The sequence below is a fragment of the Pempheris klunzingeri genome, chromosome 10 (assembly GCF_042242105.1).
Source record: "Pempheris klunzingeri isolate RE-2024b chromosome 10, fPemKlu1.hap1, whole genome shotgun sequence".
In the NCBI taxonomy this organism is placed as follows: domain Eukaryota; kingdom Metazoa; phylum Chordata; class Actinopteri; order Acropomatiformes; family Pempheridae; genus Pempheris; species Pempheris klunzingeri.
In genome coordinates this window covers 9,259,926-9,287,906 of record NC_092021.1, presented here as the reverse complement: position 1 = coordinate 9,287,906, position 27,981 = coordinate 9,259,926, and the positions used below count along the sequence as shown (strand labels likewise).

Sequence of the window (27,981 nt, the reverse complement as noted above, 5' to 3'; positions counted from 1 at the left end):
CCTTAGCAGTCAGAGCGAGCCTATGAGCACCCAGGCTTTGTGCTGCATCTGATCCTGGAAGACCGGGAGATCAAGTTTGAGCCCGACCTCAAACTGTATGAGGAGGCCCTTCTCAATGTCTATGAGGTCATGCTCAGGTCTATCAGCGTGATACCTCGTGTGGAAACCAAACTATGCCCTGAGATGGTAAGAGGAAAGGTGTATTGTTTGTGTGTGTGTGTGTGTGTGGTATATACCTAATAAACTGGCAACTGGCTGTGTGTAAAATAACTGCAGGAGGTCAAGTCTTTATGCCCCATATTTCCTCAATAGGGTATGCTATGCCTGCATCATGTTTCCAGTCATTCTTAGCTTTATGTCACTTGCCATTGCTTTTGAGTGCAGTGAGAATGGGCTCATTACTCTCCCCTGTGGCTATTTGGGGAAAATACAGACTGGAACTCAGACTCTCAGCAGTGAGCCAACTGCATCAGCAGTGGGTGTTGCTTAGCCACAGCAGGCAGCAATGATTTCATTCTATTTTAGCACTGCAGATTAAGGCAAAGATGCCACACAGAGGCGAGACTTACATTTTATTGGAACTGTTTTCTCATCCACTGTGTGGAACAGTATGTTTCCACACAGGAATGAGATGGTTACAAATGGGGCTTAGGCTAGGATTAGTTTGAGGACATGTGACAGCAACAGTAAAAATATAATTCATTTTTTCTGTTAGATAATTCTCCTGTCTGTTAACGCAGATACTCAAGTTGGATTAGTGCAGTCATTAGTACATCAACATAGTCTTTTACATGTAACACATGAACTTCTTTCTAATGCTGAAACTCATTGATAGCACGGTAATATCTGACATTAGTGACAATGGTTGGTAGGTTTTTCCTACAATCATGTTGTGTGGATTCCCTACTCTATTTTTTGGAATCATACTAGCTAATCGCAAAACAATTATTTCTCTGCTTGAGTTTATACCTTGCTCCATGTCTTATCAGCCACCTTCCCAGTTTGGAAGCACCCTGAAGCCCATCATCCTGCCAGAGATCGTTCAGACCCAGCAAGAGGAAGTGCGCGGGGTGTTCTGGGCTGAGTGTGTCAGGCCCAAGGAGTATGTCCGCAACTATGATAAATATGCACCACTGGTATCCAGGCAGGCGGAAGAAGATGTGGAGCAGTTCCTCAGTGAGCACCACTCCTTCCAGGATATCATGGTAGAGGTGATGCACTACCAGCATCTTACGGACCAGATCCAGTACACATCGTGCAAGGTACTTGATTAACAAGTTGGGACTCACCAGAAATGACAAGTTGATGGCCATAACAGTTGTACACTGCATTTGTATTTTAGACAGCTAGTGGTGATACCGAAATAAACTTAAAACGTGACTTATAAGAGTAAAGTATGTGCAATTTTACTGAAATTACACAGGACAAATAGCAATACAAATACTTGTTTGCCGGCGTGGAGTGACAGCAATGAAGCTGCTAATTTTTCTTTACTCTCTAATTTCAATGAAAACTGTTCTTGTGCATAGACCACTACAGTAACATAGTCTGCATGACTGTGTTTATTCAAAAGTAATTTCTGCAATGATGTTAATTGTGTTACTAACCAACACTTTTGGTTTTAGGTGGTACGTCTTGGCATGTTTGAGGTTCAGTCCCATAATCTGATCCACTCTCTTGTCAAACGTGCACAAGAACTACAGAAGAAACTGGTTACACGGATGCTACACGACCATCAGGAAATCAACAAGAGGTCAGTTGACTGACCGGTTCCACTTTTTCTCTCAACATTCATGCAAAAATTTCAAAATCCAGCTGAAGCAAGTCATCATTAACCTTCTGCTCAACCATATGGTAGAGCACATTTGGACTCACTATATCTTATTGAAAACATGTTTTACTTAGGACATCTCAACCGTTTGGTAGACGCCAATATTTCAAAAAATGTGGGGTCTGTTCATAAAAAAAACATAGATTTTTGTAATTAGTGCCCCAAGGAAATAAAATATATAAAGAATACATTTTTTCATTGCTTTTTTCTTGGTGAGGAGGTTAAAGGGTTAAAAAGGGCAGTAATAACGGTAATTTCTATTTGACATATGCTGCTAAAAAGCACTTAGGGTAGCTTCAGAGTTCAGACCTTAGCTGGCCACTCTGGAGCCATGACATAGGTAGCCTTTTTGGTTTTAGACTCAGTGTTGACAGTGCTGCTGTAATGGCCACTCTCCTAATTATGCTCCTGCGCTCCGAGCTGTGCCATAATTAGATTGCAAGTATGTGAAACCCTTCGTATATGTCACTGAATTAATGCTCTTTCTCTCACAGCCTCTGTAATGAATTTGAGAAGATTGCAGAGAAGGCACTGAGCACGCCACCTGACACACAGAAACTGATGGAGCTTAAGGTAATTACTCCAAATTCTTGTCACACAGATCAGCCTTGTGCGGCATGCTATAGTATGTAATTGTCCCTCACACCCCAGTCCACATTGCAGTTAGGAATGGCATCACACACTGAATGTCCAGTCAGTTGAATACGCAGTTGTTCCTGTGGTGCTTGGTGGTTTTTGGTTAAAGGTGCATGGGCCAAATGAGCGTCTAAGCTACAGGACTGGGACTCATTTCACACCCATTATCTGGTTTAGAAAAGAAACTGGCCATGTAAATGAAGTACTACACCATTTTACATTGTTGCCCTGTACTCCCAACCAGAACTACATAACTAACGTGGAGATTACAGAGATGCCTCTATTGGAGCAAAGACTGACAGACTCCAACACACAACTGTGTTTCCTGATGGACTTTGTCACCCTCTCACCACTGGACATGGAGCTCAACACACGGACCATCCAGTGGCTTAAGCGTATACCATCCATCTTTAAAGAACACAGACGGGTCATCGCTGAAAAGACAGAGCAATATCAGAGTGGCCTTAAGGTCTGTCTTTCTACCAATCTATCTATCAATCTATTGATCTATAGAATTATAGTATGTATCTGTTCACCAGATGTTTTTGTGCCAGACCTTTTGCACTAAGTAGTTGATGTGAATGGAAAATGGAAAAAAAAAAACTGATTGCTAGAAAACAAAGAGCGCATTTGTTTATGTGCATTGCAGTTGTGCCGTGAACGCTTTGTGGAGGAACTGGAGAGCTACAGCGTGCAGGTGGAGGAGTTCACCACATTTGGAGAGCTGACGGATCTCAGCAAGTACTTGAAGAAATCCCAGGCACTCAATGCTAAACTGGAGTTGGCCATGGAAACGGTACATTAGGATTTCAATGCTTAAAAATGTAGGAGCAGGGAAAAGGAGGTCAAATTTTAATCAGTGACAGTAGGCCAATATTAAAGCAAATTATGCTGAAGTTTAGTTATATTAAACCATACCTATACCAAACCATCATACAACATATCAGTGTCTTTGCTTGTCAGTACAAGGGCAACATCTACAGGCGTGAAAGATTGAATGCTAAGCATAGCTATAAATTTTACCTCAGAAATAACATTTACTAGCAGAGGCTGTATGAGTTGGTGGTCGTGGATAGACAGCTTCTGATTGAAAGATATACATTCATTGTGCAGCAGATTATTGCATTGTATCTGGAGTTGAGTTAAGGTGCTTTCAAATAAATAACCTCTAGAGGGAAGCATTGGCTGCAAAAATAACTGTCACAGAAGTTGTAAGAGGCTCATCCATACATTGATACTCACCTACTTATCTATCTATCTATCTTTTCTTTGTCTTTCTTGATTTCTTTGTCTTCTATCCCTACATCCCTTTCAACCTTTCTGCAACAGATAAATGATTTCAATCAAGAGGAGGAGGCCTACGGCTGGTCTGTTTCCCAGTACCCACAGCGAAAGAAGATCCAGGACAAGCTCACACCCTTCCTGCGCCTCTATGAGACAGCCACTGATTTCCTAAATCAGTATGAGCAGTGGCTCCACGGGCCGCTCTCGGGTGTGAATCCAGACAAGGTACAAGTACTTTGAAATTCTATCGTTATGTGATAGCTTAATTATCAAATCACCAAGCACTATATAATGAGCAGGAGCAGCTTTTAACTTCATTACAGCTTCAGTGCTGCTAAAAATTTCATCATACGAGTCAAGTCATAAAAAAAAAATTTTTTTGTGTGGCATCTTTCAACAAGGTAATTCAAAGAGCTTTATATGACAGCAAGCATCAAGACAATGTATAAAAGAGACACAGGGAGATATAAAAAGACAATATTTAATAATTTAATGAAGCCTGTCGGCTATCATTTATATAGCTGTGGTCCTGGAACACATACAGTAAATCTAAATGAAAAGCAGACATAATTAATGTTATTGATTGCACCTACTTTTTACATGATTATTTACCAATTAGCATGGCTACTTTAGTATAGTAACATCACTACTCTCTATAGTCCTCTTTCTGTCACCCTTCATTCTCCCCTAGACTGTATATACTGTAAGTCCCCATAGCACAATCACACAGAGGAGGAGAGGGCTCCATAGAGCAATACTCCATACAAACCTCAGATTTATGCTTAATGTCCTTTACTGTCAGTTTTAACTGCATTTTAAGGACAAAGCACTTCCACTGTCAACTTTATACCCAACTGTAATTACTACTGCTGTAACTATGGGTGTTACCTCTGTGACTACTGACACTGACAGCACTGCTGCTTCTACTCATAGTAGTATCTTTGACTGCTACAATCACATATTTCTACCTAGCAACCTCTCAGTGCTCCCTAGCAACCACCCTGAAATACCATTGCAACCACACCATAGCAACACCATACTGTCCATGTAAAACACCGTAGCAACTACCTGGTACCTCCTTAGCAACCACACGCCATAGCAACGACACAATACACCAGCAACCATCCCAGGCATCTGAGTCACCATCAATGGAAACATTTCCAATCACCTCAAACCACTTAAACAACAACTTTACAACTCCTTTCTGTCTCACTTCATTTTCATTTTAGGATAGGACTATACTCTAGTTCACACCTGTAAATTCTTTGTGATCAATGTTTAAGCATCACTTTCGACAACAGTTTCTATTAAATGACTGAAATGATTGAGTAGATGAGAAGATTATTTGTATATACAGTATAACAATTATAAACCCACGATACACAAACTGTTTTTGATAAAATGCACTGTTTTACTATATCAATTCATTTGACAATTATTAATTCATAGTTATTCTATTTTTTCTTGTGTCTTTGTAATGCAAAATCCCACCCCACCCTTGTAGGTAGAAGGGGATGTTGGTAACTATTGGCGCACTCTGTACAAGCTGGAGAAAGGCTTCAGTGATGTACCAAAAGCCCTGAACGTAGCCACTGCTGTGAAGACTAAGGTGGAGGACTTCAAGGAGCACATTCCGATGGTGCAGGTGAGACTTTAAAAGAAAGATTCACTGACAATTATTTTGTCATTTCATCATACTTAATAAAACAAAGTTAAAATTGAAATGTCTTTCCACATCATCATCTAAGTCTTCTTTTGTATTACTCCACCTCCCTTCAGGTATTGTGCAACCCAGGCCTTCGCGACCGCCACTGGAATGCCATGGCGGAGATGGCTGGTGTCTCCCTGCAGCCAGCTGACGAACAGGCATGTGTGGCTCAGTTCCTATCCATGCACCTGGAACAGCATCTGAGCAGCTTTGAGGGCATCAGTGAGGCAGCCAGCAAGGAGTACTCCCTGGAGAAGGCCATGGAGAAAATGGCCGGTGAGTGGAGCGACATGGAGTTCAGCCTCCTGGCCTACCGAGAGACGGGCACCTCCATCCTGTCATCTGTGGATGAAGTGCAAATGCTGTTGGATGATCACATTGTGAAGACCCAAACCATGAGGGGCTCACCCTTTATTAAGCCTTTTGAAGTGGAGATACGGTAAGAGATAAGATTTGCTTTGGAATGATTTTGCAAATGTACTTTTACTGTACCTTTTCCTAAACTAATGTTATGTTCAGGTTTGACATGGATGGTTTTAGTTTTGTTGTTTATTACCATCGGGCTTTTACTTTGGTGATAAACTAGCACAACTGGCTAATCATGCCCTAGCATGATCTTTTCACTTTGGCAGTTCTGTCATCTCCTGTTTGCGCTGGATGACATTGCTGTGTTTGGTGAAACACTGCTGATTTTTGTGTCCTCTGAATATTCTTGCCTTTGGACAGGACACACAGACTGAAATATCATATGAGAAAAATATTGTTTGCTCATTGCTGAGCTACAATCCATTACCAGCCTGTGCATTGCTTGCTACTGGGCTACATAGAAATTATGTAGCACACCCCACCACCCTCAGCCCTAATATTAGCTTATTCCATAATTTTTTTTATTTGGCAACCAAAATTGATAATTTTTGACAATAGCTGTGCAGCCATGTCCTCCAGCAAACAGACAACAAAACAGAGAGATTTATGTATAAATATGCTGATAGTGAGTTAATCACTTCTGTCCGGAAAGACGTGGCTGCTGGACAATGCCACAGCATAAGCTGGAGCACTGAAACTTGTGGAATAGTGAATCAATACAGACCTGATATCTGGAGCTAAAGACCTGAATTATTTCTCTGTCAGAATTGAAGTTTAAGTAATTTTTGTGAAACTTGGAAAACAACGGTTTCAGTTGAGCACACAGTATTATTCATTTATTACTGTTCTGTTTTTATCTGCCTCTGTGTTCAGCAAATAATACAATTCCCCCTTCTGTAATTTGTGACATTATTGTAATATTATGTTGCTGCCATGCACAGTTTGACACAGGGTCCCCTGCAGCCTTTGAAAATGCACTGTGCCGCATTGTGCCACAGGATGCTAAAGCAGCTACTTAAGTTTTTGATGAACTTTTTTGTAATATTACATCAGGACTTCATAATGCCATTATCTAGCTTCGTGGGTGGGAGAGGATCATACCGCAGAGAAGATAAAGAAAGATTACTCTGTCCCAGAACAAATCCCAGCTACTTTTTAATATGAAAAGTGTACTTACTTCATATCAGAGGATTTCTGACATTAAAGTCAAGATAAGATAAATACACATTTAAGTTTCCAGAACCTCTTTTTAGCCCCAGGCAGTGATTGATTCATTCTGGGCTTCTTTACTTCCAAACAAAAACTCCAAAAAGTGATGAATTTTGTAAAACCTATTTAAGTGGTATAAGTTATGGTAGCTGCCTGTCTTCAGCTTATTTGTGAGCCTGTACCTGAGATTGTTTTGGAACCAGAAACCCTGTTATCACTAATACACATCAACTGAATCTAATGAGCCCCCATCCCTAACTTTGTTGTCTAACATGTACTCATTTTGTCATGAAGGGAGTGGGAAGGCAAATTGCTGCTCCTCCAAGAGATCCTGGATGAATGGCTAAAGGTGCAGTCCACTTGGCTCTACCTGGAGCCCATATTCAGCTCCCCAGACATCATGACTCAGATGCCTGAAGAGGGGCGTCGTTTCACAACCGTTGACAAAACCTGGAGAGACACCATGAAGCAAGTTTCCCTGGTATGTTGTTTGGTTTGATTTTGTTATGTTTGAATTTATAATTGCAGCAGGATGTAGTAATGATTAGGAGGTCATCTTTGATACAAAGATCTCTCCCTATACCTATTTCAACTTTCTCTACATGTCCATACCATTAGAGCTTGTCACCAATGAAGAAAAGAAATACCCTTGTTAAATAAGCACACACTATAAGGTCTAAATCTAAGTACATTGTTTTAACAGTAACTGTCCAATGGATAGTTAGAGGAGCACACAGTGACATTCTTTTACACCAAAGCCCCAAATGCCAATGAGATCTTGTCAGCCATTGATCATTGCTTATACAGAGTCATTTCCTACAGAATGGTTGCTATATTTAATTATTTTTATTCACCTGGAGTGATAATGATCCTCTGTAACTACATTACACATTTAAGCAATGAAAAAAAGAACCAATAGTTAACCAATCGTCTCATCAGAAAGTTCACTTTTTAATGCACAACCATGCACACTAGTGGAGTGACAGAAGAGAATGAGAATGAAATACAGACAAAAGCAAGATGCACAGAAGTATACAGTAGAAAGAGAAAGGAGTATTTACACACAGGGAAAGAAAGGAGAAAATCAGTAAGAAAAGGATAGACAGCTGGACGGAAACAACAGAACCAGGATAGAAAGGGAGTGTTGCACCAGCATCCTCAAAGAGTTTCCAAAGGGTAATTGGCGTCCTCAGTAGACCTGAAATGAGACACATCAATTTCAGGCAGTGTCCTCCAGAAAGCCTAGCCTGACTGCACCATCAAATAGAAATTATGGATTTTGTCTGGAAGGGGCTGGGCTACACTGAGCCACAAAGAAAATGAGGTCACCAAGGGACAGTGAGCCTACACACACAGATGTGCATGCATACTGTCTAGTCTACTGTGAGCTGTGTGCACAGTGTTATGGAGCATGTTGACACAAATGTTGGTACAGTGCTTTTTACACTTTGCATTTTTTACGCTCAGCCAGTTGCAAGAAAATAGGGCGCCATTTCTTAATTTTATCAAGCTTTTGTTAAATTCAATGAAGCAAGCTCAGTAAGTACTGTAATGTATACTGGGAATGCGCTCTCATAAATCTTGCCAGTGTTGGATACATTTAAATCTGCAGATAATCTAAACAGGGGCAATCGAAAATACTGACACTGAGGTCGCCTGTCAATTATGGACTCTTTTGTTAAATGTCTGGTAGACAAGCACACTAACGTTTACAGTACATGTAGTTTAGTTAATATTAATGCACATCTCTATGATGCATTGGAAAAATTGGATTTGTCTCCAGACATTTTCCTAATGTGTGTGATTTTACCATTCAGTATTTGTGTTTTCTTACATTGGTGGGTGTCCTCACAGCTGCTCAGCCACCTTAATGGGCTTAGACAGTCAGACAGGATTTTTCAATGTTACCCACTGTGTGAATTTAATCAGAAAGTAAATAAGCTATTTGATTTGGGCATTTTCTCCCTAATAAAGCTGATATGTAGTTTCAGGACACTGAAGATTGTCAAACATTTTTGTCCAAATGAATAGACTGACACCATCTTTACTGCTCACCCCTGCTTACTGCTTCACAGCACTGATCAGACATCCAGGTAAAAGCAGTGTACAAGGGATCTAATCCTTGTTGTGTGTATCATTGTAAGTTCAATATTAATAGTACATGAATGTCAGAACACCCACCCTCACTTTCTCTACTTAGTTATGTCTTTATCAGAGGAGACTCGTCTCCATAGGCGTGGCAGCTTCAAAAACGCCTTGGTAAAGTGCATTGGGCAAAGAAGCGTGGTGAGCAGGGCTGTGTGCAACCAGGTGATTAAATGTGATTGATAGAAAAAAAAAACGTAATTCAAGGAGACACCCACCCCACCTCCCTTACATGTGCGATCAATTATATGTTATCATAATTAAATCCTGTTCCTACGGTAGTAGTAATAAAACAATGTTTTTTCTGGCGACATGTTACTACTAGCTATGCGTCTCTTTATCATTGGCCCTCTTTATCAAGTCTGGCACTTTGGAAATCAGATAAGATGATAAACAGACTTTTATTTTGTAGTTTTTTTTCTATGCCTGGCTTGAGTTGAGTCCATCACTGTCAGTCCATCAGTCTCTCAGAATAATTTAAGTGAGAAAGGAACCAGTCAGAACATGTGGCTGTACAACTTTATTGTCATGTCCATGTATTTTGGGATGTCTAAGCAACTGGGATAGCACTCAATTAAAAAGTAGCTTTGTCAATGTAAAGTTTGTATCATAAAACCAAAAAAGACAATAAATAATAAATATGAAAATGTAAATTAGGTTTAGAAACAAGAAAAAGTGACTACTTTTTACTCAAGTTTAAACATGGATGTCTCTGTTAGTCATTATTGTAGTCCATACACTGAATGACTACCCATGTGGACACGTCTAATTTGAATGTATGGAGTCACCACTGACAACAGTAGAAGGTACTCTTCATAGAAATAAACAAACTAGTTAGATATCACACGGTATGATTCTAATTGATAATAATAGGCATCTATTAGTTCTCAGCCCCACTTATATGTCAAAATGATTTTATATTGATGATACTTTTTGCATCTTTTTTCTCTACATTTTGAAATATTTTCAACCAATGACAGGGAATATTCAGCACAGATTAAGATGAATAATTATGGAGAGCAAAAGTATGATTTACACTATGACAATTTCCTGTTATGTTTAAAGCTAATGATTGTAATTCACCATACCATGTAGGTTATGGGAAAAACACCCCTCCGCATAGGCTCATACTGCATCAAAATCTGACAAAGACAACATCCCTTCATCTTGTCTGTAGCATTGGTCAGCAGTGCATGAAATTGGAATCATCTCGACTCCATACAATACAGAACAGTGTGTGCAAAGAGGTTGGCTACAGTGCAGCTCTCCTACCCTCAGATTACATCAGGGTCTTTGTCCAGGCTGTTGTCATCAGAGCGACCACTGGGAGCTGCTCAAGACCCACTGATCGTCCAGCGCTTCCGCATCTTACCTTCATTTTCCTTGACTTTTCTTTTGTATTTGCTGCCTGCTTTAATGTGTCATTTATCTACCACTGCATGCACACTTGCAGATAAAAACAGGGCCAAATTAATTTAAAAGCCTTATTTCTATGAGCCTGCTTTCTTTCAGCTTTTCAGCGAACCATACACTCGCCCCCTCTAATGAGCTGAGAAAGAGAGAAACAATTGGCCATTTGAGCTCATGGGGAAGATGACTGATACATTGTTTACTAATCGACTCGTGGATTCACTGAATAATAACACAATAATAGTCAATGAAAAATTACATACTATGCAGAATGTGCCTCGAACATATAAGGCACTTTTGGTCCTGGATGTGTGTTCTGTGTCAGATTAGAACAAAGAAAAATACTTTCTTTTTGTCATAGTGTTTTGCTGCACAGATTGCAGACCTGTTATATCAACTGTGGACAGCTCCTGTCCCCATTGAAGCCAACTGCTGGGTGCATAAAAACCACATTATCACACATAATACATGCATTAGAACATTGTTATCCCTTCACTGTGCTCATGAATAGCTTCCTGCTGACAGACTGAATATAAAAATAGCCCTCTTATTACATTGTTCTCTTAAAGAAGGGAGCAGTCTGATGAAATCTATGAAAAGCCAAAATCATAGTTCATCAATCAGGCACCCATAGCCAGTTAAATTGTTTGGCCCATTGAAACAAAGCTTGATTATTTGATTTAACCTTTAAAATGAATGTCACTTTAAAGTCTTTTTTTCCTCAGCATTGCCTCATAAACATGATCTAAATGGTAATTTGTTTCTTGTTACTTGTATCATATGATGATCACAGGGGGGAAAAAGTCCCTTTGACATGAGCCAACAGCCACTGTTTCCTTGCCATTGTTGCCCATTGCTTGTTCATGTGGGGATTCTTGAATCCTACATTTTGAATTCTTGAATCATTGATTGAAAAGCAATTAAGGAGAGTAATAGAAGAGTTTGGTGTTGACCTGCTCCTTATGAAAATTGTCTTGAGATAATGTTTGTTATGAATTGGCACTATATAAATAAAAATGTATTGATTGATCAACTTCACCAAAGATCAGAAATCATTATTATCCCATTCTAGATGCTCTTTGTGATTGTGCGTTTGAACTTGAGGAGATTAAAAGTATCTTTTAGGGGTTGCGCCTCCTTTTAATGGACATTGACCCTTACTTGATACAAGGCAGACGCTGTGCCAAGCCGAAAGCAATGCAACGAAGTGTGTCTTTTACTGTAAAATGATTTGCATTACACACATTGCTCAACAATGTGGACAACAATGGATATCTGCTGTGTACATTTTCTTCCTTTTTTCAAAAATCACTCTAACATAATTGTATTATATGGCAAAATTCTATTTGTAATTTCTGGTATTGTTGATTTACAGCTATACATATTTTGCAGTAATATGTCATTTAGGCGGTCTTCATTTCACATGTTGCTAAAAGATGTGATCACATCAAACCAAAATGAAAGTACGTCATCCTTTTTGTAGGTTAGTTATTCAACTGTATTAGCTGTTTCCCATACAGTTTATATTATTTCCATATTAGTATTATTCCTATAATTACTATCATATATGATTTCCAAAGCCAGAAACCATGTTGATAAGTGCTCCATCTTTCAGAAGGGTGGTGTTATTTCTCGCAGGGTAAAATGGCTTGTAAATTAGAAATTAATGTTGATAAAAAATGTAGAGCAATAAAACAAAGATAGTTTTCTGTTTTTGACAACTCCAACTTGTATTTTTACTAAGAGTTGTTTGCAGTAAAAAGCAGAGACGGCATGTTCTTATGTCACTCCAAGTTTTTCACCTTGGCACTGCATTTTGCTCCCTCCTGCATTTTTTTTCAGTCAATCCAGAGGATGATATCAGGCTGTGCGTTTCATTTCAGAAATGCCATAGTTTTCATATGAGCAGGTTCAGGCATTCACTGTCCAACGTGAAGATTAGATAGACTTTTTATTTAGGCAGTTCCCGGGGCTGACACTTCCAGAGGATATTGAATTAGTGTACAGATGGGGTGATATCAGAGATGAAATATTTCATACTGTAGTTGCTAGACAGGCCTCAGGTGAAATCTCTATTACTGTCCCATCATAGATTTTTTCCAGGATTCTGTGTGACAAGTGGGCCTCACTGTGGAACACAGAGCGGGTGTTGCTAAAGGAAGATATTGCAGTGTTTTAATGTTACCTTCAAGGCAGCAGTGACAACAATGCACTGCTGGGAAAATACAACTAACCATCTTCCTGTCATATGTTTCCTTGATGGACTAAGATGTACAGTATATTGCTAGTGCTAAAAATTTCCCTTATGCCTAGGAATAAAGGTTAGGGTGTGATCTGAACAGCAACTCATATAGGCTGCTTTGTAGAGGGACTTTTCCTTTGACACATGCCACTTGTCAGAGAAGAAGTAGCCGTGGTATAAAAGTTGGGATGTACCACCTAGGGAGGGAATGTGATAAAATTACTGCTTTTTTGCAGATACAGTGGCCTTGAGTGCTCTGTTACAAAAGGTTTTACAGTCCAAAGAGGCCAAGGGAGCAGATATTTCAGTAGCGATTATGTAAAACTCTGCAATAGTTAGTTTTTTACTGTCATATCAGACTACTGGGAACTTATGTGGACTTGAGCTCGTCCAACAGGATAAAACATGTCCATTTATGTGTTTTAAATACATGTTTATCCTAACTAGGTGTTGTCAGGACTTGGTAATAATGAAAGAATAGTTGGTGAGTGAACCTACCACTGCTACATACTGAAAATAAATACTGAATGTTTTCTTCTCTCCTGTCTGTGTTAGGACAAGCACGTGTTGGCAGTGATAGCCATTGACAAGATGCTAGAGAGGCTAAAAAAGTCCAATGAGCTTTTGGAGATGATCCTTAAAGGTCTTAATAACTACCTGGAGAAGAAGCGTCTCTATTTCCCTCGGTTCTTCTTCCTGTCCAATGAGGAGCTGCTGGAAATCCTCTCTGAGACCAAAGACCCAACAAGGTAATCAGCCAAGTCTGCATCATTTTGTATACACAATCATAATGATATTTTTGTTATACCAACCATTATGCCTGATTACAATTAACAGAATCAGTGGTTGCATATAGTTTGACTACTACCCTGACTGGTCCCTAGTGAAAGCCCTGACTGTCCATTAGTAGCCCCCTTGGAGGGAGTTTGAAATTACTGATTGAATAATATTTGCAGTTATGAGTGCATAGATAATAGTAAGTAAACTATTAAACCTAAACCAACTTGTGTACAACAAGAAAATGGGGACCACACAGGATTTCCAATCAAAGAAGAGTCACGGCGGGAAGAATGTGAAAGGAGCAACTCTTGAAAGAAAATAGAAAACAATTTAATAGAATCATGGCCTTTGAGAAACTGATGATAGAGTCAGAGAAAATATTCAGCTAACTACAACGCCTACTAAACCTCTGCAGTGGTTTCACCAGAGGCCAAGTACTTACTGATAACCAACCCTTGTCTCATTTCTCCCAGAGCATTTGGTTAATATTGAATGTGTTTCCAGACAAAAGACGTTCTACCCTCTTACTCTCTTACTTCCATTTCTGTTTCTCTCTTCATTCTCACTTTGCTATCCCTTCATTCTCTTTTTGACTTCTGGGAATTGTCATCACATCAGCACAGATGCACACAATCACGAGCTCTTCTGTAGAGAAGGAATCTCTGCGGTAGTGGGGGTGTTGGTAGCCCGGGGAGGACAGTGTAAAGTGCTACTTTGAGTTGTAAGAATTTGAGTCACTGCTCAAGCTATGCCACACTGACAAAAGGGCTTTCTTTTATTTCAAAAATACAGAAAAAGCCTGGTAACCAATTTCTTAACCAAATGCCAATGTTTTAATCCTCATACACTGGAACACTTGTTCCTATTTCCCATTTTCCCTGAATGTTTTTGTGCACAGTGATTTGATGTGACTGTGGTTTGCCTACAAAGCACAGCAACAGAAATGCAGAGATATGAAGCACTATAAAAAAAGAGGAAAGCAAAAGACCGTGTGAGAAAAAGGATCACAGTAAACCAACTTATGTAAACCAAGGACCATGGAAAGAACACAGAAGAAGGAAAGAATGATATCTAAAATATCTCTCTACCTATTCTTAAACATGTTTCTGGTATTTATTGTAATCACTAAATCACCAATTTTTAGATTCTACACATAGGTGGTGTAAGTACTTAAGAGCGTAGACATTTGTAACAATGACAGACATATTGACAATGTGCTGCAACCCAGTACACAGTGTGTAAATGTGTGAGTAAAGCCTGGGCAGTTATGCAGCCCTTGAGATTACCTGCATTGGCTTCAATGGAAATAGGTCTTCATAACAACTGTGAGTGTCATTGTTCATGTGAGTATAATGTCCTCATGTTGTCACTGTAGAGTGTGAAGTGCCGGTGTAAGATTTCCTTTGGACGTCAGATCAGACATTAGAAACTACCTAAGCGAAATTTCTTGGCTTACTCTCCTCAGGGTGCAGCCCCATCTGAAGAAGTGCTTTGAAGGCATCGCTAGTGTGGTGTTCACTGATGTGCTGGACATCACCCACATTAAGAGCAGTGAGGGTGAAGTTGTGCAGCTGCTGGATATCATTTCCACCTCCAAAGCCAGAGGCCAGGTGGAGAAGTGGCTTCTGGAGCTTGAGAATGGCATGATTGCCTCCCTGCATAAGGTGTTGTGTGGATTGTTATAGCATTAGTTCAAGCTTCATTTACAAACCGTGCCAGTCAAAAGTTTGGACACTTTTTTATTCATTGACTCTGTCCAAATTTTTAATTGGTCCTGCACACACACAAATAAATCCATACCCAGTTTAACACCAAAATCACGCTTGCACATTCAAGGCTTCGAGGTTACCATGACGTTAAAGCCTTTGTTCTTCTTTTGGCCCATTGTAGGTCATTGGGGAGGCAATCAAGGCGTACCCCAATGAGTTGAGGATCGACTGGGTGCGTGCTTGGCCAGGCCAGACTGTGCTCTGCGTCTCACAGGTCTACTGGACGAAAGATATTCATGAGGCCATTAAATCAGGACAAAGGGTGATCAACTGTTTGTTTTATTTGTTTGCATGCATTATGTGTTCTGAATTACAGTTTATATATTGTGGGGCTGAAATGTATATTGCTGCTTGGGCTCTTGCGTACAGAAGCTGACTTCCAGTATCTGTTTTTCTAAAATTAGATCCCTGACTTTTCTTTTTAAAACCTAGAATGTTTGTTAACAACACTTAACTCTTGTTTTGAAGGTATTTCTTCAAAAAAGCTCAAAGACTCTGCATAGAAAAAAATAACAGAATCACTGCACACACTTTTAAAAATTTTGGTTGAAGCCATTCAAATTGTCATACTTAGACACTTTATTCTGTTAAAAAGCCAGCATGTTTTGCTGAAACACATCATCTGCAGGATGGTCTGAAGTTCCTTGATGTCTGTGTCAATGTTGTAAGCATTCACTGTGAAGTATGTCATGTCAGACAGAGCATGAGAAACATGCTGTTTTTTGTTTGCCCAAACAAAAAACAGTCTGATCACGCTTGGATAAGCTGTATGAGAAACAGATTACTGTTCAATAAGCGTGTTACTTACAGTAATGACTTACCTGGTGGTGCTATCTCCATGCTATTATCTAATTCAAAGCAGTTTTGTTTTATACACAGAGCCTGTGGTGGATATGAGAACAGCTGCTCTGAATGAGAATCACAAACTGTATTACATCTGTCACATCAAATGAAGAAGCACCTATATCTCATATGCTGACACTTTTTATTTGGTTGATGTAGCCAGCAGAGATTTTCTGTCATAATCAGTTGTGGTATAATGCTCTTTTATGGAACTGGACTGGAAAACCCTTTTGTATCACAGGTTATATTTTCTTTTGCACATTTGACCTGATAAGGTGAAGATCATGTGCAGCCAGCAATAGCACCTATGAAACAAAGAAATGTGTGATGTTTTGATGATAGCATCCTTCTTCTTTTTGATACATTTATTCCCCCCCCCCCAGGCCTTAGATGCCTACCTGGAGCAGAACAATAGACAGATTGACGACATTGTGGCACTCGTACGCGGCAAGCTATCCAAGCAGAACCGGGTGACCCTTGGAGCCCTTGTTGTGTTGGACGTCCATGCCAGGGATGTGCTTGCTACACTGGTGCAAAAGGGAATAAGTGACGAAAATGACTTTGAGTGGCTTAGTCAACTGCGATATTACTGGGTGGTACGTAAAAGGGGCAGGGTTGGCTGGACACAAGTGTTTGAGTTGGTCATCATTTTGACACATAATACGTACTCAGAGATTGTCTTCTGAACTCTGCATCACACCCTATACAGGAGAACCAGCTCCAGACCAAGATGATCAATGCTGGTTTGCCTTATGGATATGAATACCTGGGCAACACTCCACGTCTGGTCATTACCCCCCTCACTGACCGCTGCTACCGGTAAAGCTGCCACACAAGCATCCCCAACAGTTCACTGTCTGTCTTTATCTAGCAGCTAAATGTCTTCTCTGTCTATTGAATCTACAAACCCCAAGTTGGAGATAACAACCTACTGTGTATCGCTACACTATTAATCAATCACCCACCTTGTCATTCTGTCTACAAGAAGTCTTCCTGCATTCTTGTCCTGGTTTAGAAACTAAATTTCTCTTCTTGTCCATCGTTTAATGAGTCTCATCTTAAAGCAACAGTTTGTTGTTGTTGAGCTACAGAGAATTCTTCCTTCCTGTGTACCTGGAAATAATTGTTAATCCAACCTGTGTGTGCTGTACACAATGCTCCCCAGCTACTGTCTACTGTCTCCATGTGGTGAAGGTATCTTTATCTGCTTTCTGTCAATGGCAGTTTATTGATTACTGGTCACAAAATGCTGCACCTTGAAGAAAGTTGTTATCGACACATATTCAATGAAGGCTTCAAAAATGTTGCTCCAGGGTTGTGTCAAGTTATTTATTGTACAATAATCATGGCTTCACTTTATTCAGACATTACTGCCAAGTCCCAGTATTGCAGAGTAAAAAATGCCCACATTACAGCACATAGCAAAATGAGTCTTCAGTGTGTCTGAAGGTCTAGCACTCAAAAGCTGTCACCTTTCACAACAGAGCTTCCTTGCAGTGAGACTGTCACACCAACATCTTAGTAAATGTTCTGACATTTTCCATCTTTAAAGCTATATGTATTTTTACAGCGAGGAAACACAACATTGCATTCATCACTGACAGGCCATAAGAATATTACAATGAGTTCCTTCTGCCTGTTCGTCCTTCATCAGCACTTTGTTTGGTGCTCTTCACCTCCATTTGGGAGGGGCCCCCGAAGGCCCGGCTGGCACAGGAAAAACAGAGACAACCAAAGACTTGGCCAAAGCTGTGGCCAAGCAGTGTGTGGTCTTCAACTGCTCTGATGGACTGGACTACATTGCACTCGGCAAGTTCTTCAAAGTGAGTACAATTCTCTTACCATAAGTTAAAATTATCAGGATTGTCTTACTACTAGCTATCCAAACTTTTACTCTCACACACAGTTGTGAAAGCACACATCAGTGAAAACTCTTACCTACACGCTAGTGAAACCAAACACGTACAAATGTAATCAGAAGTACATATTCCCAGGTGCTGTTGCCCAATTCCGTCAGATGGAAGTGTGCCAGAGCAGATACTTCCACCGTGCAATATACCACTAGTATAACTATCAGCACTTCAAAGAGTCAGATTTTAGAAGGTGACAAAGGTTAAATTTCCCTCCCATTCTCATTTCCTTTTGTCACAAAATGGCATACAAACATTTAAATGTCAGTGTCTACACACCTCTACAGCTTGCCCTTACAAATATAATGCAGTACGGTGGTGCAGTTGTGTTTGTCTACCATTATGCCAATAAAACTATATGCAGTCAATTACACGTGTACATTTCTCCTGTCACATTTTCCAGGTGTAAGAACTGTAGAATATTAAGATGTGTCCTCTCTAAAATAGCGCAGCACTATTGGCTCAGCCAGGGGGCCTTTTTCATTGCGTGTGTGTTGATGTATTTGTGTGTGTGCGTGTGTGTCTAGGGCCTTTTGTCCTGCGGAGCTTGGGCCTGCTTTGATGAGTTTAATCGCATTGACTTGGAGGTGCTGTCTGTGGTGGCTCAACAGATTCTCACCATACAGAGAGGTTGGTGCTTTCTCTCTCCTTTGATCTGTGCATAAGCTGTCAGAACACCAGAAACAAATTTGGCGTATGCTCACCAGTTTAAAAAAAAAAAAAGCAGGCTTTGACTACAAAGAGCTGCAACACATTCCTAAGGCACTTTGTGTAGGCTGGCCAGTAGAACTTCAAGCACGGCTTTGTTCAGTGCAGCACAGCGGTGTGTCCTACTCTAAGTGTGCTACAGGCGTTGAGTGACTTGTGTCATAAGATGCAAGAGCCAAAAGGGTATACAGATTTTTAGTAGGTCTCTGTTACTCAACTGCAGCTAAAACTATTCTTCATGGTTGTTTTCAGACCTGGAAATGCAGATTTGTGACTTTGGGTTACATAAAATCGAGATGACATGACTTGTCTGACCTAAGCTCTAGGTTTTATAGCCTCGAAGCCTATGGCCACAGGTGTTTGGATATGTGTTTGGTATAGAGCTATGGTGAACATGGTGCTATGATGAGCTTATTACAAAATCTCAAAGAGGCAGCACCCTAAAACTGCAGTGGGAATAAAGACTGGAGCACACTGACACTACTCTTCTCTTCAGATGTCTTCATCATTGTCTTCAAATGTGTCTTGTGTGTCCAGGAATTTCTGCCCATGCTGAGATGCTGATGTTTGAGGGAACAGAGCTAAAACTGGACCCCTCCTGTGCTGTGTTCATTACTATGAATCCTGGCTACGCTGGGCGCTCTGAGCTACCAGACAACCTCAAGGTTCAGTGTCGGTTTCTCAGCCGTTCTGTCAAACTGTGATTTTTGAAACGCAAACTTTGAAGATTATTCACATACATAATTGAGGAGTTTCAATTACAATGGAAAATCAGTATTTTGTGTTTCTTGACTATTAGTTACTAAAATTATAGGCGTTTTTTATGCCTGTCTCCAAATATTGCTAATGTAAAACCTGCTACAAAACATCAGAGAAATGCAGAACTTAAAAACTACTTCAGTTCAAAATGTTTTGAAATTAAAAAAACTTGTTTCCATTCAACAAAATCATCTCTTTACACTAGGCTCTGTTCAGGACTGTGGCTATGATGGTACCAGACTACGCAATGATCGCAGAGATTGTGCTCTACTCGTGTGGCTTTGTGACTGCGCGGCCCCTGTCGGTGAAAATTGTGGCCACTTACAGACTCTGTTCTGAACAGCTGTCCTCACAGCATCACTATGACTATGGGATGCGGGCTGTCAAGTCTGTGCTGACTGCTGCTGGAAACCTCAAGGTATCAAGATTCATTTTGATAAGATGGATTTTTTTTTTTCATTTATCTGACTATTTGTCTACAAAATAGTTTCAGTGTCAATTACACATAACCACACTGCCACTATCAGCATCAGCAGCTTGTTTTTCATGTTTTTTTTCAACGCCTCGTAGTGTTATTGTTACCGTTTTGAGGGATTTTAATGGTGACTTCTTTTCAGGAAAACATTTTGAAGAAGTTGAACAATCTTTGATCAGTGAACTAAAAGACAAATGGTGAAAAGAGCGTCTAATTGGGGTACAACAACATCTCAACTCTTGCTCAGCCTGTGCTGAAGAAAGTAGTGCTGAGCAAATTAAAAGGAAAACATGCACACAGCTGAGAGTAATGTTTTGCCTCATCTTCCAAACAGATTTGGTTTATTTTTTTAATACAGAGGAAGCAAGTTTATTTCAAACAGGGTTGGGTTACATATTTATAGTCGTGTGTTACCATTTGGATTGAGTACACAATTAAAATTTTCTTTCTGCCACTCTACGCAGTAGTAATCTTTCAGACACAGTGAGGTATCTTAAATTGGCCAAAACTCCCTATTTCCCAAACACAGCATAACAAAGTGTTTTGCAGAGAGCAGTGATGTGTAAGAGAGGAAGAAAAGAGTCAGTCAGTTTGGCTTTGAAAGAGAAGAGTTATCAGCTGACATCTACACACAGGGGATATGCCCCCACTTTGGTGACCTGGTGCATACATATCCCTCTTTCAACAGGTTCTATATAGATTTAGCAGAGACACAAAGTCTGTTTGCTTTTTGTAAACTTGGTTTTTGAAAACAGAGGTGTCATTTCACTACTCCTCATAAAGCTCCAAGATTCAACTGCGTCTTATCTTATGGCCATTCCCCTCATTGTCTGCCTTTTTTTACTCATGGTTTCTCTCCTCCCTTTCCTCTCTTCTTCTTGTTGCACTGCAGCTCAGTTTTCCAGAGGAGAATGAAGACACCCTGTTGCTGAGATCCATTATTGATGTCAATTTGCCCAAGTTCCTGGCTCATGATCTGAAACTGTTTGAGGTATGACAGAGTGGAGCTCCTCCTGTCTCCTGAGCGATACGCGTCAAGTGATGTCAGCCCATTTTAATTCGAGTCTGTTCATTTGGAACCATGATACACAAGGACAATTTAAGTCTGTTTGAGTCAGAACAGTTCGCTGGGGTGTGTGTGTGAGTGAAGAGTTGGTTTCCAAGTATGTGTGTGTCCTCACCCCGCACATCTCAAGGTTAACGTGCGTGCACATGAGCAAGCTTGTAAGCGTGTTATGCTTAAAAACATTTTGGCATTAATTACACATCTTCCCTAATTCAATACCAAGATTTCTCTCTCTCTGGTCCCCAACTGCTTTGCCTTTCCATCTCAGGGTATCACCTCTGACCTCTTCCCGGGGGTCAAGCTTCCAAAACGAGACTACCGCATTCTACTGGAGGCCATCGAGGAGAACTGCCAGCGCATGAACCTGCAAGTCACTGATTTCTTTGCTGAGAAAATCCTGCAGATATTTGAAATGATGATAGTGAGGCACGGTTTCATGCTGGTCGGTGAACCCTTTGGAGGCAAGACCAGCGCCTATCGTGTGCTGGCAGCTGCTCTTCATGACGTCTGTGAAAAGGTAGGGCTTCCTGTTTAAGTCATACTGATAGGAGGAGGGTGGATGCTGTGCTCTTCATCTGTTGACAATAACAATTAAGAAGTAAAAGCTGGATATGCTAACTGTGACGATTGGCAGAAATTAGAAAAGAAGTGTGATTTAAGACAACGGCAACAGAAATGGAGAAAAGTGGCACAGTAAGCCGTAAGTTGTATGTAGGCTACTATATTTCTCGATTACTACAATGACGCTCAGTCTTCATCAATAACTGTTTATTGTGTTGTGGGTTGCAATCCTGTAGTTGTCCTTGAGGTGCAACTTATTTATTATCCTCCTGCCAGGAACTGAAATATTGTGAAAAAAGCCATATTTTCAGTTGGCTAATCATGCATTTTCTAATTCTATGTTATTACAAATTTTGATGGGGTGAGTCCTTGTGACGTGAACTTGCTCAATCAGTAAAAAATCATACAAACCTTCATGTAAAAATATGTGTTACAGAATATCCAAGGCTTATCTGAGCTACATGTTAGTCCCAAGTAAACACATCCATCCAATTTGTCAGAGCTGTAGTCTTTGTTTAGTCGTTATCGATCTCACAGGGAAGAGCAGAACTGGCTTGTTGTATTTACATGGCTGAGAGGGCTCAGAGGCATCCCACCAAGGAGACAGATGAAGGACTGCTGATGGAATGCCTGGGAATGCCACATTTATCATCGTCATCCTTGTTGCTGCACATCCACTGATCATGTCTAACCCCGCCTCTCCCTTCCCTATCTCTCCTTTTTTGTTTTTGCAGGAGCTCGCTTTTCTCATTGTTTTTAACTCAAAGTGACACCTTGTCTGAAAAGCTGTTTGTTGCAGTTTTTGCTTCCCTTCCTTAGCAGAAGTCTTTTCATGCAAACAGTAATCTTCAAGCAATTTATGAGTCTTGGCGGAGACAAGTTGGTCAAATGACTCATTTTTGCTGCTTTTACAAAAACCATAACCTGTATCTATAAACTGTATCTAATTTGTATTTGTCTGTGCATTATTTTTTTCTTGAATTTATGACATCTCTATGCACGCTCTGTTTGTCTCTTGTGTGTTTGTATGTACGTGGGTGATACACCAGGGTTTGATGGAAGAGAACCGGGTACAGATCACAGTTATCAATCCCAAGTCCATCACTATGGGCCAGCTGTATGGGCAGTTTGACCCAGTCTCTCACGAGTGGTCTGATGGCATCCTCGCCGTCAGCTACAGAGCCTTTGCTGCCTCCCAGGTAAGATGTCAAACAAGCAAACACACAAACACAGTAATGTCTAACCAATTGAGGCAGCATATTAGCATGTTGATTCAGTGACATGCTCCTTCAGACCATCATACAGATGAAAATGTTCACACACCACCTGTTCTTCTTGTAGATACAGAACACATCAAATCCAGTATAACTGCATAATTTATGTGGTTAAATGTACATATTCATTTTACACTGTGTGAGCTGTGTGGGCTTCCATTGGCTCTCACCACTTTCCACATGCTAAATACTGTGTACATTCACAAATAACAGCTTACAATGTCGACTTTGAGTGAAACCATCATTTTATACCCAGATCCTGTTGATGAGATACTGGTAAGATTGTGTAATCCCCCCTGAAGGAAGAAAAAAAAAAATAGTCTCATTCAGGAATCCAAAAATAGTTAAAGCTAAAAACCTTTTGAGGTTTGCCAGAGTGGCTTTCTCACTTATGAAGGAAGGAATCCATGACTTTCATCCTAGAGTAGATGTCAGGCCCCCTAGTGAATGAACCTAGGATTGTGCTTTTCTATTGGTATCCTCACAGAGTGATTTTCATTTCTCAAGGTCACTGTTTGAGTCCATGCCCGAAAAACTACTCGTTTATACAGGCTGCCGAAAATACAAACAGAGATCTCTATATTTTGGTCATGTACAACCAAATACTGTATGCAGTCACTATCATAAAATAACTGGAAGACAATCAAATAATTTAAAAAAACAATAAAAAAAACACTTGATATTTCATATCATTTCAAGTTACTTTCCACGTGTGCCAACAGAGCCTAACATGCTCTTTAGTTTCATTTTTTGCAAAAGTCTTTTTCATTCAAAAATGTCAGAAATAAAAAAAAATACAATCTTATGTTTAGTTTATTACTCACAAGCTGTTGTTCTGAAACTGTTTTCCACCACCGCAGCCGTCCAAAGTCGCAGTCCAACTGCAGTGTTTATATAATGATAGAGATTAGATATTAGATTAGGTTAGGTTAGGTTAGGTTGGATGAGGATATTTGTAGGTAAAGTGTGTGTGCATGTGTAGGTGTTTGTATGACAGGCAGTGAAATCTGTGTTTATTGATCCACGAGAGGTAATTCATTATTTCTGAAACAGACACTGAATTGCCCAGACAAATCAACAAACCATCAAGAGAATAACTTGTTTAATAATTAATGAAACCGTTAGTTAGTGCAGCTCTGCAGTGTGCTGGATGTTTGGAACGTGGTAATGTTTGCAGCATTAGCCCGGCCCCAACATGGACAAGAATGGGGGACCGTCTTTCCCTACAGGCTGTTATGTGATTGTTATTGTGAGCAGTGATTTTTTTTTGCATAGATATGTATTCTGAGAGGAGGTTGGTCCAATGGTTAATATTAATTTATTTTTTTGATTTCCAGTTTAGAAGAATTGTTTTCTTGGTGACAGTTAGAGAAATGAGCAAGCTGTTCTTATACACTGCTCCAAAAAATTAAGGGCACACTTAATCCTCACAGTATAACACCAAGTCAATTAAATGTCAGGGATATCAATCTGTCCAGTTAGGAAGCAATAGCAATTGTGAATTAATTTCACCTGTTTTGGTGCAAATTAAAGTGACAACAGGTGCACTGGAGAGGCAACAGCAAGACAATCCCCAAAAAGGGAATGGTTTTGCAGGTGGTGACAAACACAATTGCTCTCTCTTTATCCTTCCTGATTGATTGATAGTTTTGCGTTTTGCTAATGTCCTTGCCACTACTGGTAGCATGAGGTGGTACCTGCAGCCCATTCAGGTTGCACAGGTAGTCCAGCTCCTCCAGTGTGGCATATCCATACGTGCCGTCGCAAGAAGGTTTGCTGTGTCTCCTTTGTGTGAGGAGGAACAGGAGGAGCACTGCCAGAGCCCTACATAATGACCTCCAGCAGGCTACTGGTATGCATGAGGGTGGCATGAGGGCCTGATGTCCTCTAGTGGGACCTGTGCGCACAGTCCAGCACCGTGCAGCTCGATTGGCATTCACCAGGGAACATCAGAATTGGCAGCTCCGGCATTGGTGCCCCATTCTCTTCACAGATGAGAGCAGGTTCACACTGAGCACATGTGACAGGCGTGAAAGAGTCTGGCATGATGAGTGTTATGCTGCCTGCAACAACATTATCCAGCATGACCGGTTTGGCGGTCATCAACATCCGATGTATGATTTAAGTGTTCCCTTAATTTCTTTTGAGCAGTATATTTGTTTGGTATACTTATAACTCCTAGCAAGGAGAACTGTGGGGATGTAGGAATTCTGCAGTTCAGGATGGTGGAGAGTTTTTCTGAATTCTGAAAGGAGTGAACTGGACGGCAAACCCAGACTGTGTGTAAGTAATTGTCTGTTGTGCCTAGTGTGCATTGTGAACAAGTGCTTGTTTTTGTCAGCCCCATTTTGTACATTTTATATTGGATTATATGTGTTCTGTGAATGATTTCGTATTGGTTTAGTTGTAGATTTGTATTGGGTGTCTTTGCAAAGATATGTTTATTTATTTCAATCCAGAAGTCCAGTAAGGGAGAGACGGTTACGGAATTATCTGATACTAATATAACTCTGTAGAGTTTAGAGATTAGTTTATCCGAGTTGGTTTGACTTGAGTTATATAATTAATTGTTTCGGAAGGTTTGAGAGTTTTATAAGTTATGTTATTTTTTGTTTTGATTATGGATTGAAGTTGTAGATATTCTCAGAACTGTTGTCTTCCAAGTCTGTGTTTCTAATCATCTAATCCGCCATGTGATTTGCTTTTTTAGTAGCTAGTTTGATTTTTGCTTTTCTCTTTTTCCAGTAAAGGTGTGTAATGGAAGAGTCGGTAGATTTGAACCATTTATCTGTTGGTGTGACTGGTATTATTGAAAAAAGCAGTTAATGTGACGGAGTATTTTCATTTTTACAGTTGCAATTTGTCCTATAAGTGAGAGAGGTAAATTCACCCATCATCTGAGGTAATCTTCTACTGTGTTTAACAATGGGGTGTAGTTGAGATGGAGCAACTCTGACAGCTCGAGGAAAATTTCAATACCCAAGTACCTAATATTAGCAGTGCAGAGTGGGAGTGATGGTTTGCGTTCTGCAGAATCCCAGGCATCCTGTGAGAGAGGGACAATGGAATTGTACCAGTTTATTATTATTATTATTATTAAACTTTATTGTCCCAGGGGGGAAATTCTTTTTTTTATTGTGTAATTAGAGATTTTAGAGAAAGTGTTAATGAGGGAGAAAGTTTCCTCTAGTTTCCTCTGTAAGTAGAATAAAATATCATCTGCATACAAGCTTAATATACGTTGAAGATTCGTGGTGCTGATTCCTTTAATGGCATTGTTGTGAAACTTTGAATGTGTTTCCATTGGTGCTGGCTTTAGGTGAAGTGTATAGTGTCTTTACTTAGAGGATGAACGACTACCCAAAACCATATACAGGTTTGAGGGGGGTTGGAGGATCTAGTAGACGTATTTGTTGCCGTTATTTGTAACTGTTATTTATGACAGTTTAGCTCTGAATGCTCAGTTTACGTATTTCTGTGTGATAGGAGGATTAGTTGCACAGAGGTAATAGGTGTTTATCCCTACCTTATCTATGCTCAACTCCTCTGTCGTGTTAAAATCTTTAAAACTTGCATGAAAATGACCAGAATTATTCAGAGTAATGTCAAAGTAATGACATTTTAACTGACACACAATATCAGCAGATATCACAGACTTTAAACCTGACACTGTCTCTATGGAAACAGGCATTTGAAGCAACTTGTGTCACCAGTTAAAGCAAGAAGTATTTTTTATTATATCTCTGTCTCACCTATTTTGTGCTCTACAGCTACATAGCTTCTGTGACCTTCCCTGGGCATGTCTGCTCAAATCACCCAAGATAATAACAGTAGAGATGTAGAATTATGCTGTTGGAGATATGTGGTCCTCAATAATACAGAACTGAATTATATAGAGCAGAAAGCTGCTGCTGCCCTTCTTCTTATTGGTTAAAACCTTAAAAAAAAAGTTCCACTTTTGGCACAGGATGTGGCCATTGTGCAACACCCTCAGATGTTTCATGTTATCAGGTGCTGTGCCACAAGAACACGAAAGTCTTTGTCTCAGTTTAAACATTTAGGATGAATGTTTGGACAATAGGCATGACATTCCAATTAGTTTCATGCTGGCAGAAAGAAAGTCTGCAGTAGCACGGTAAACAAAAGAAACATTTAGCTGTTTTGCTAAATTAGATCTTTAATAACTCTCTTTCATTATGTGCACACACTAGACACACATGGCCGGACAATTTACAGATGGCAGCGGAGGTATGTCGTAATGGAAAATCATTTGTTAGCCCTATTCTCAGATTGTTTCCAAATGAACTTGTCATTTTAAAAATTGTCTTGTATATAAAGTTGTCATTTTACAAATAGTTTTTTTGTCAATGAATAACGAGTGTGTGGAGTGGTTATGACAGTCGAGGCAGTACATACTGATGCGATGAAAATAGAAAGCGAGAACAAGGCTTGTCTTAATTCAGTTTCAAAAAAGTTATTTTCCTCTCTGTGCAAAAGTCCTTCTTTGTTTTGCTCTTTTTCTCAGCATCACATTTTGCTAAACTCATTTTTGTGCGCTAATCTGCAGTCAGCAGCAGCGTAGTGTATTAAACTCTCTGCATACACAATGTCATTTTTTTTTCAGTGCCATTGCTTACTGTCAGATCATTACATTACAGCATACTCTCTTCTCTCTCAAGCACCAGATGGCCCCAGCCCAGGCTTCTCCATTTGTTTATATTTCAACAAATCAATTTAAAGCACAGTCCTTGCTTTACGCTTGCTTTCGAATTTGCGCTTGTTTTCAACCTCAATTATGATAGTGTAGGTGTTAATTTAATTCATTTACCAAGCACTGTTACATCTTAAATTATAATGCACAGGATTTTTTTGTGACCTTGCACCGGGATTCCTGTTAGAGGGAAAGATATGAACACAGTATGTGCATATGATTAAAGGCACTGTCTTTACAAATCAAGTGGCAGAACGGAAGTTCTTTTCATGCACTTTTAAGCTACAAACTTTA

At 39.9% G+C, this 27,981-nt stretch overlaps 2 protein-coding genes across 2 annotated transcripts in view; one reads left to right on the top strand and one right to left on the bottom strand.

Moving 5' to 3' along the window:
* slc39a10 (solute carrier family 39 member 10) overlaps positions 1-27,981 on the bottom strand; it is a 216,687-nt gene that overhangs the window by 117,653 nt on the left and 71,053 nt on the right. The gene's annotated exons all lie outside the window — the stretch shown is intronic.
* dnah7 (dynein, axonemal, heavy chain 7) overlaps positions 1-27,981 on the top strand; it is a 72,539-nt gene that overhangs the window by 4,437 nt on the left and 40,121 nt on the right. Inside the window, exons 10-31 of the mRNA XM_070838340.1 lie at positions 7-186; positions 990-1,262; positions 1,626-1,753; positions 2,326-2,404; positions 2,712-2,936; positions 3,117-3,263; positions 3,797-3,976; positions 5,256-5,396; positions 5,531-5,898; positions 7,329-7,515; positions 13,387-13,580; positions 15,077-15,275; positions 15,502-15,642; positions 16,607-16,819; positions 16,933-17,042; positions 17,878-18,046; positions 18,661-18,763; positions 19,379-19,506; positions 19,806-20,018; positions 20,968-21,066; positions 21,410-21,658; positions 22,752-22,901. Coding sequence (XP_070694441.1) covers positions 7-186; positions 990-1,262; positions 1,626-1,753; positions 2,326-2,404; positions 2,712-2,936; positions 3,117-3,263; positions 3,797-3,976; positions 5,256-5,396; positions 5,531-5,898; positions 7,329-7,515; positions 13,387-13,580; positions 15,077-15,275; positions 15,502-15,642; positions 16,607-16,819; positions 16,933-17,042; positions 17,878-18,046; positions 18,661-18,763; positions 19,379-19,506; positions 19,806-20,018; positions 20,968-21,066; positions 21,410-21,658; positions 22,752-22,901 — 3,876 coding nt within the window. The remainder of the gene's footprint in view (positions 1-6; positions 187-989; positions 1,263-1,625; positions 1,754-2,325; positions 2,405-2,711; positions 2,937-3,116; positions 3,264-3,796; positions 3,977-5,255; positions 5,397-5,530; positions 5,899-7,328; positions 7,516-13,386; positions 13,581-15,076; positions 15,276-15,501; positions 15,643-16,606; positions 16,820-16,932; positions 17,043-17,877; positions 18,047-18,660; positions 18,764-19,378; positions 19,507-19,805; positions 20,019-20,967; positions 21,067-21,409; positions 21,659-22,751; positions 22,902-27,981) is intronic.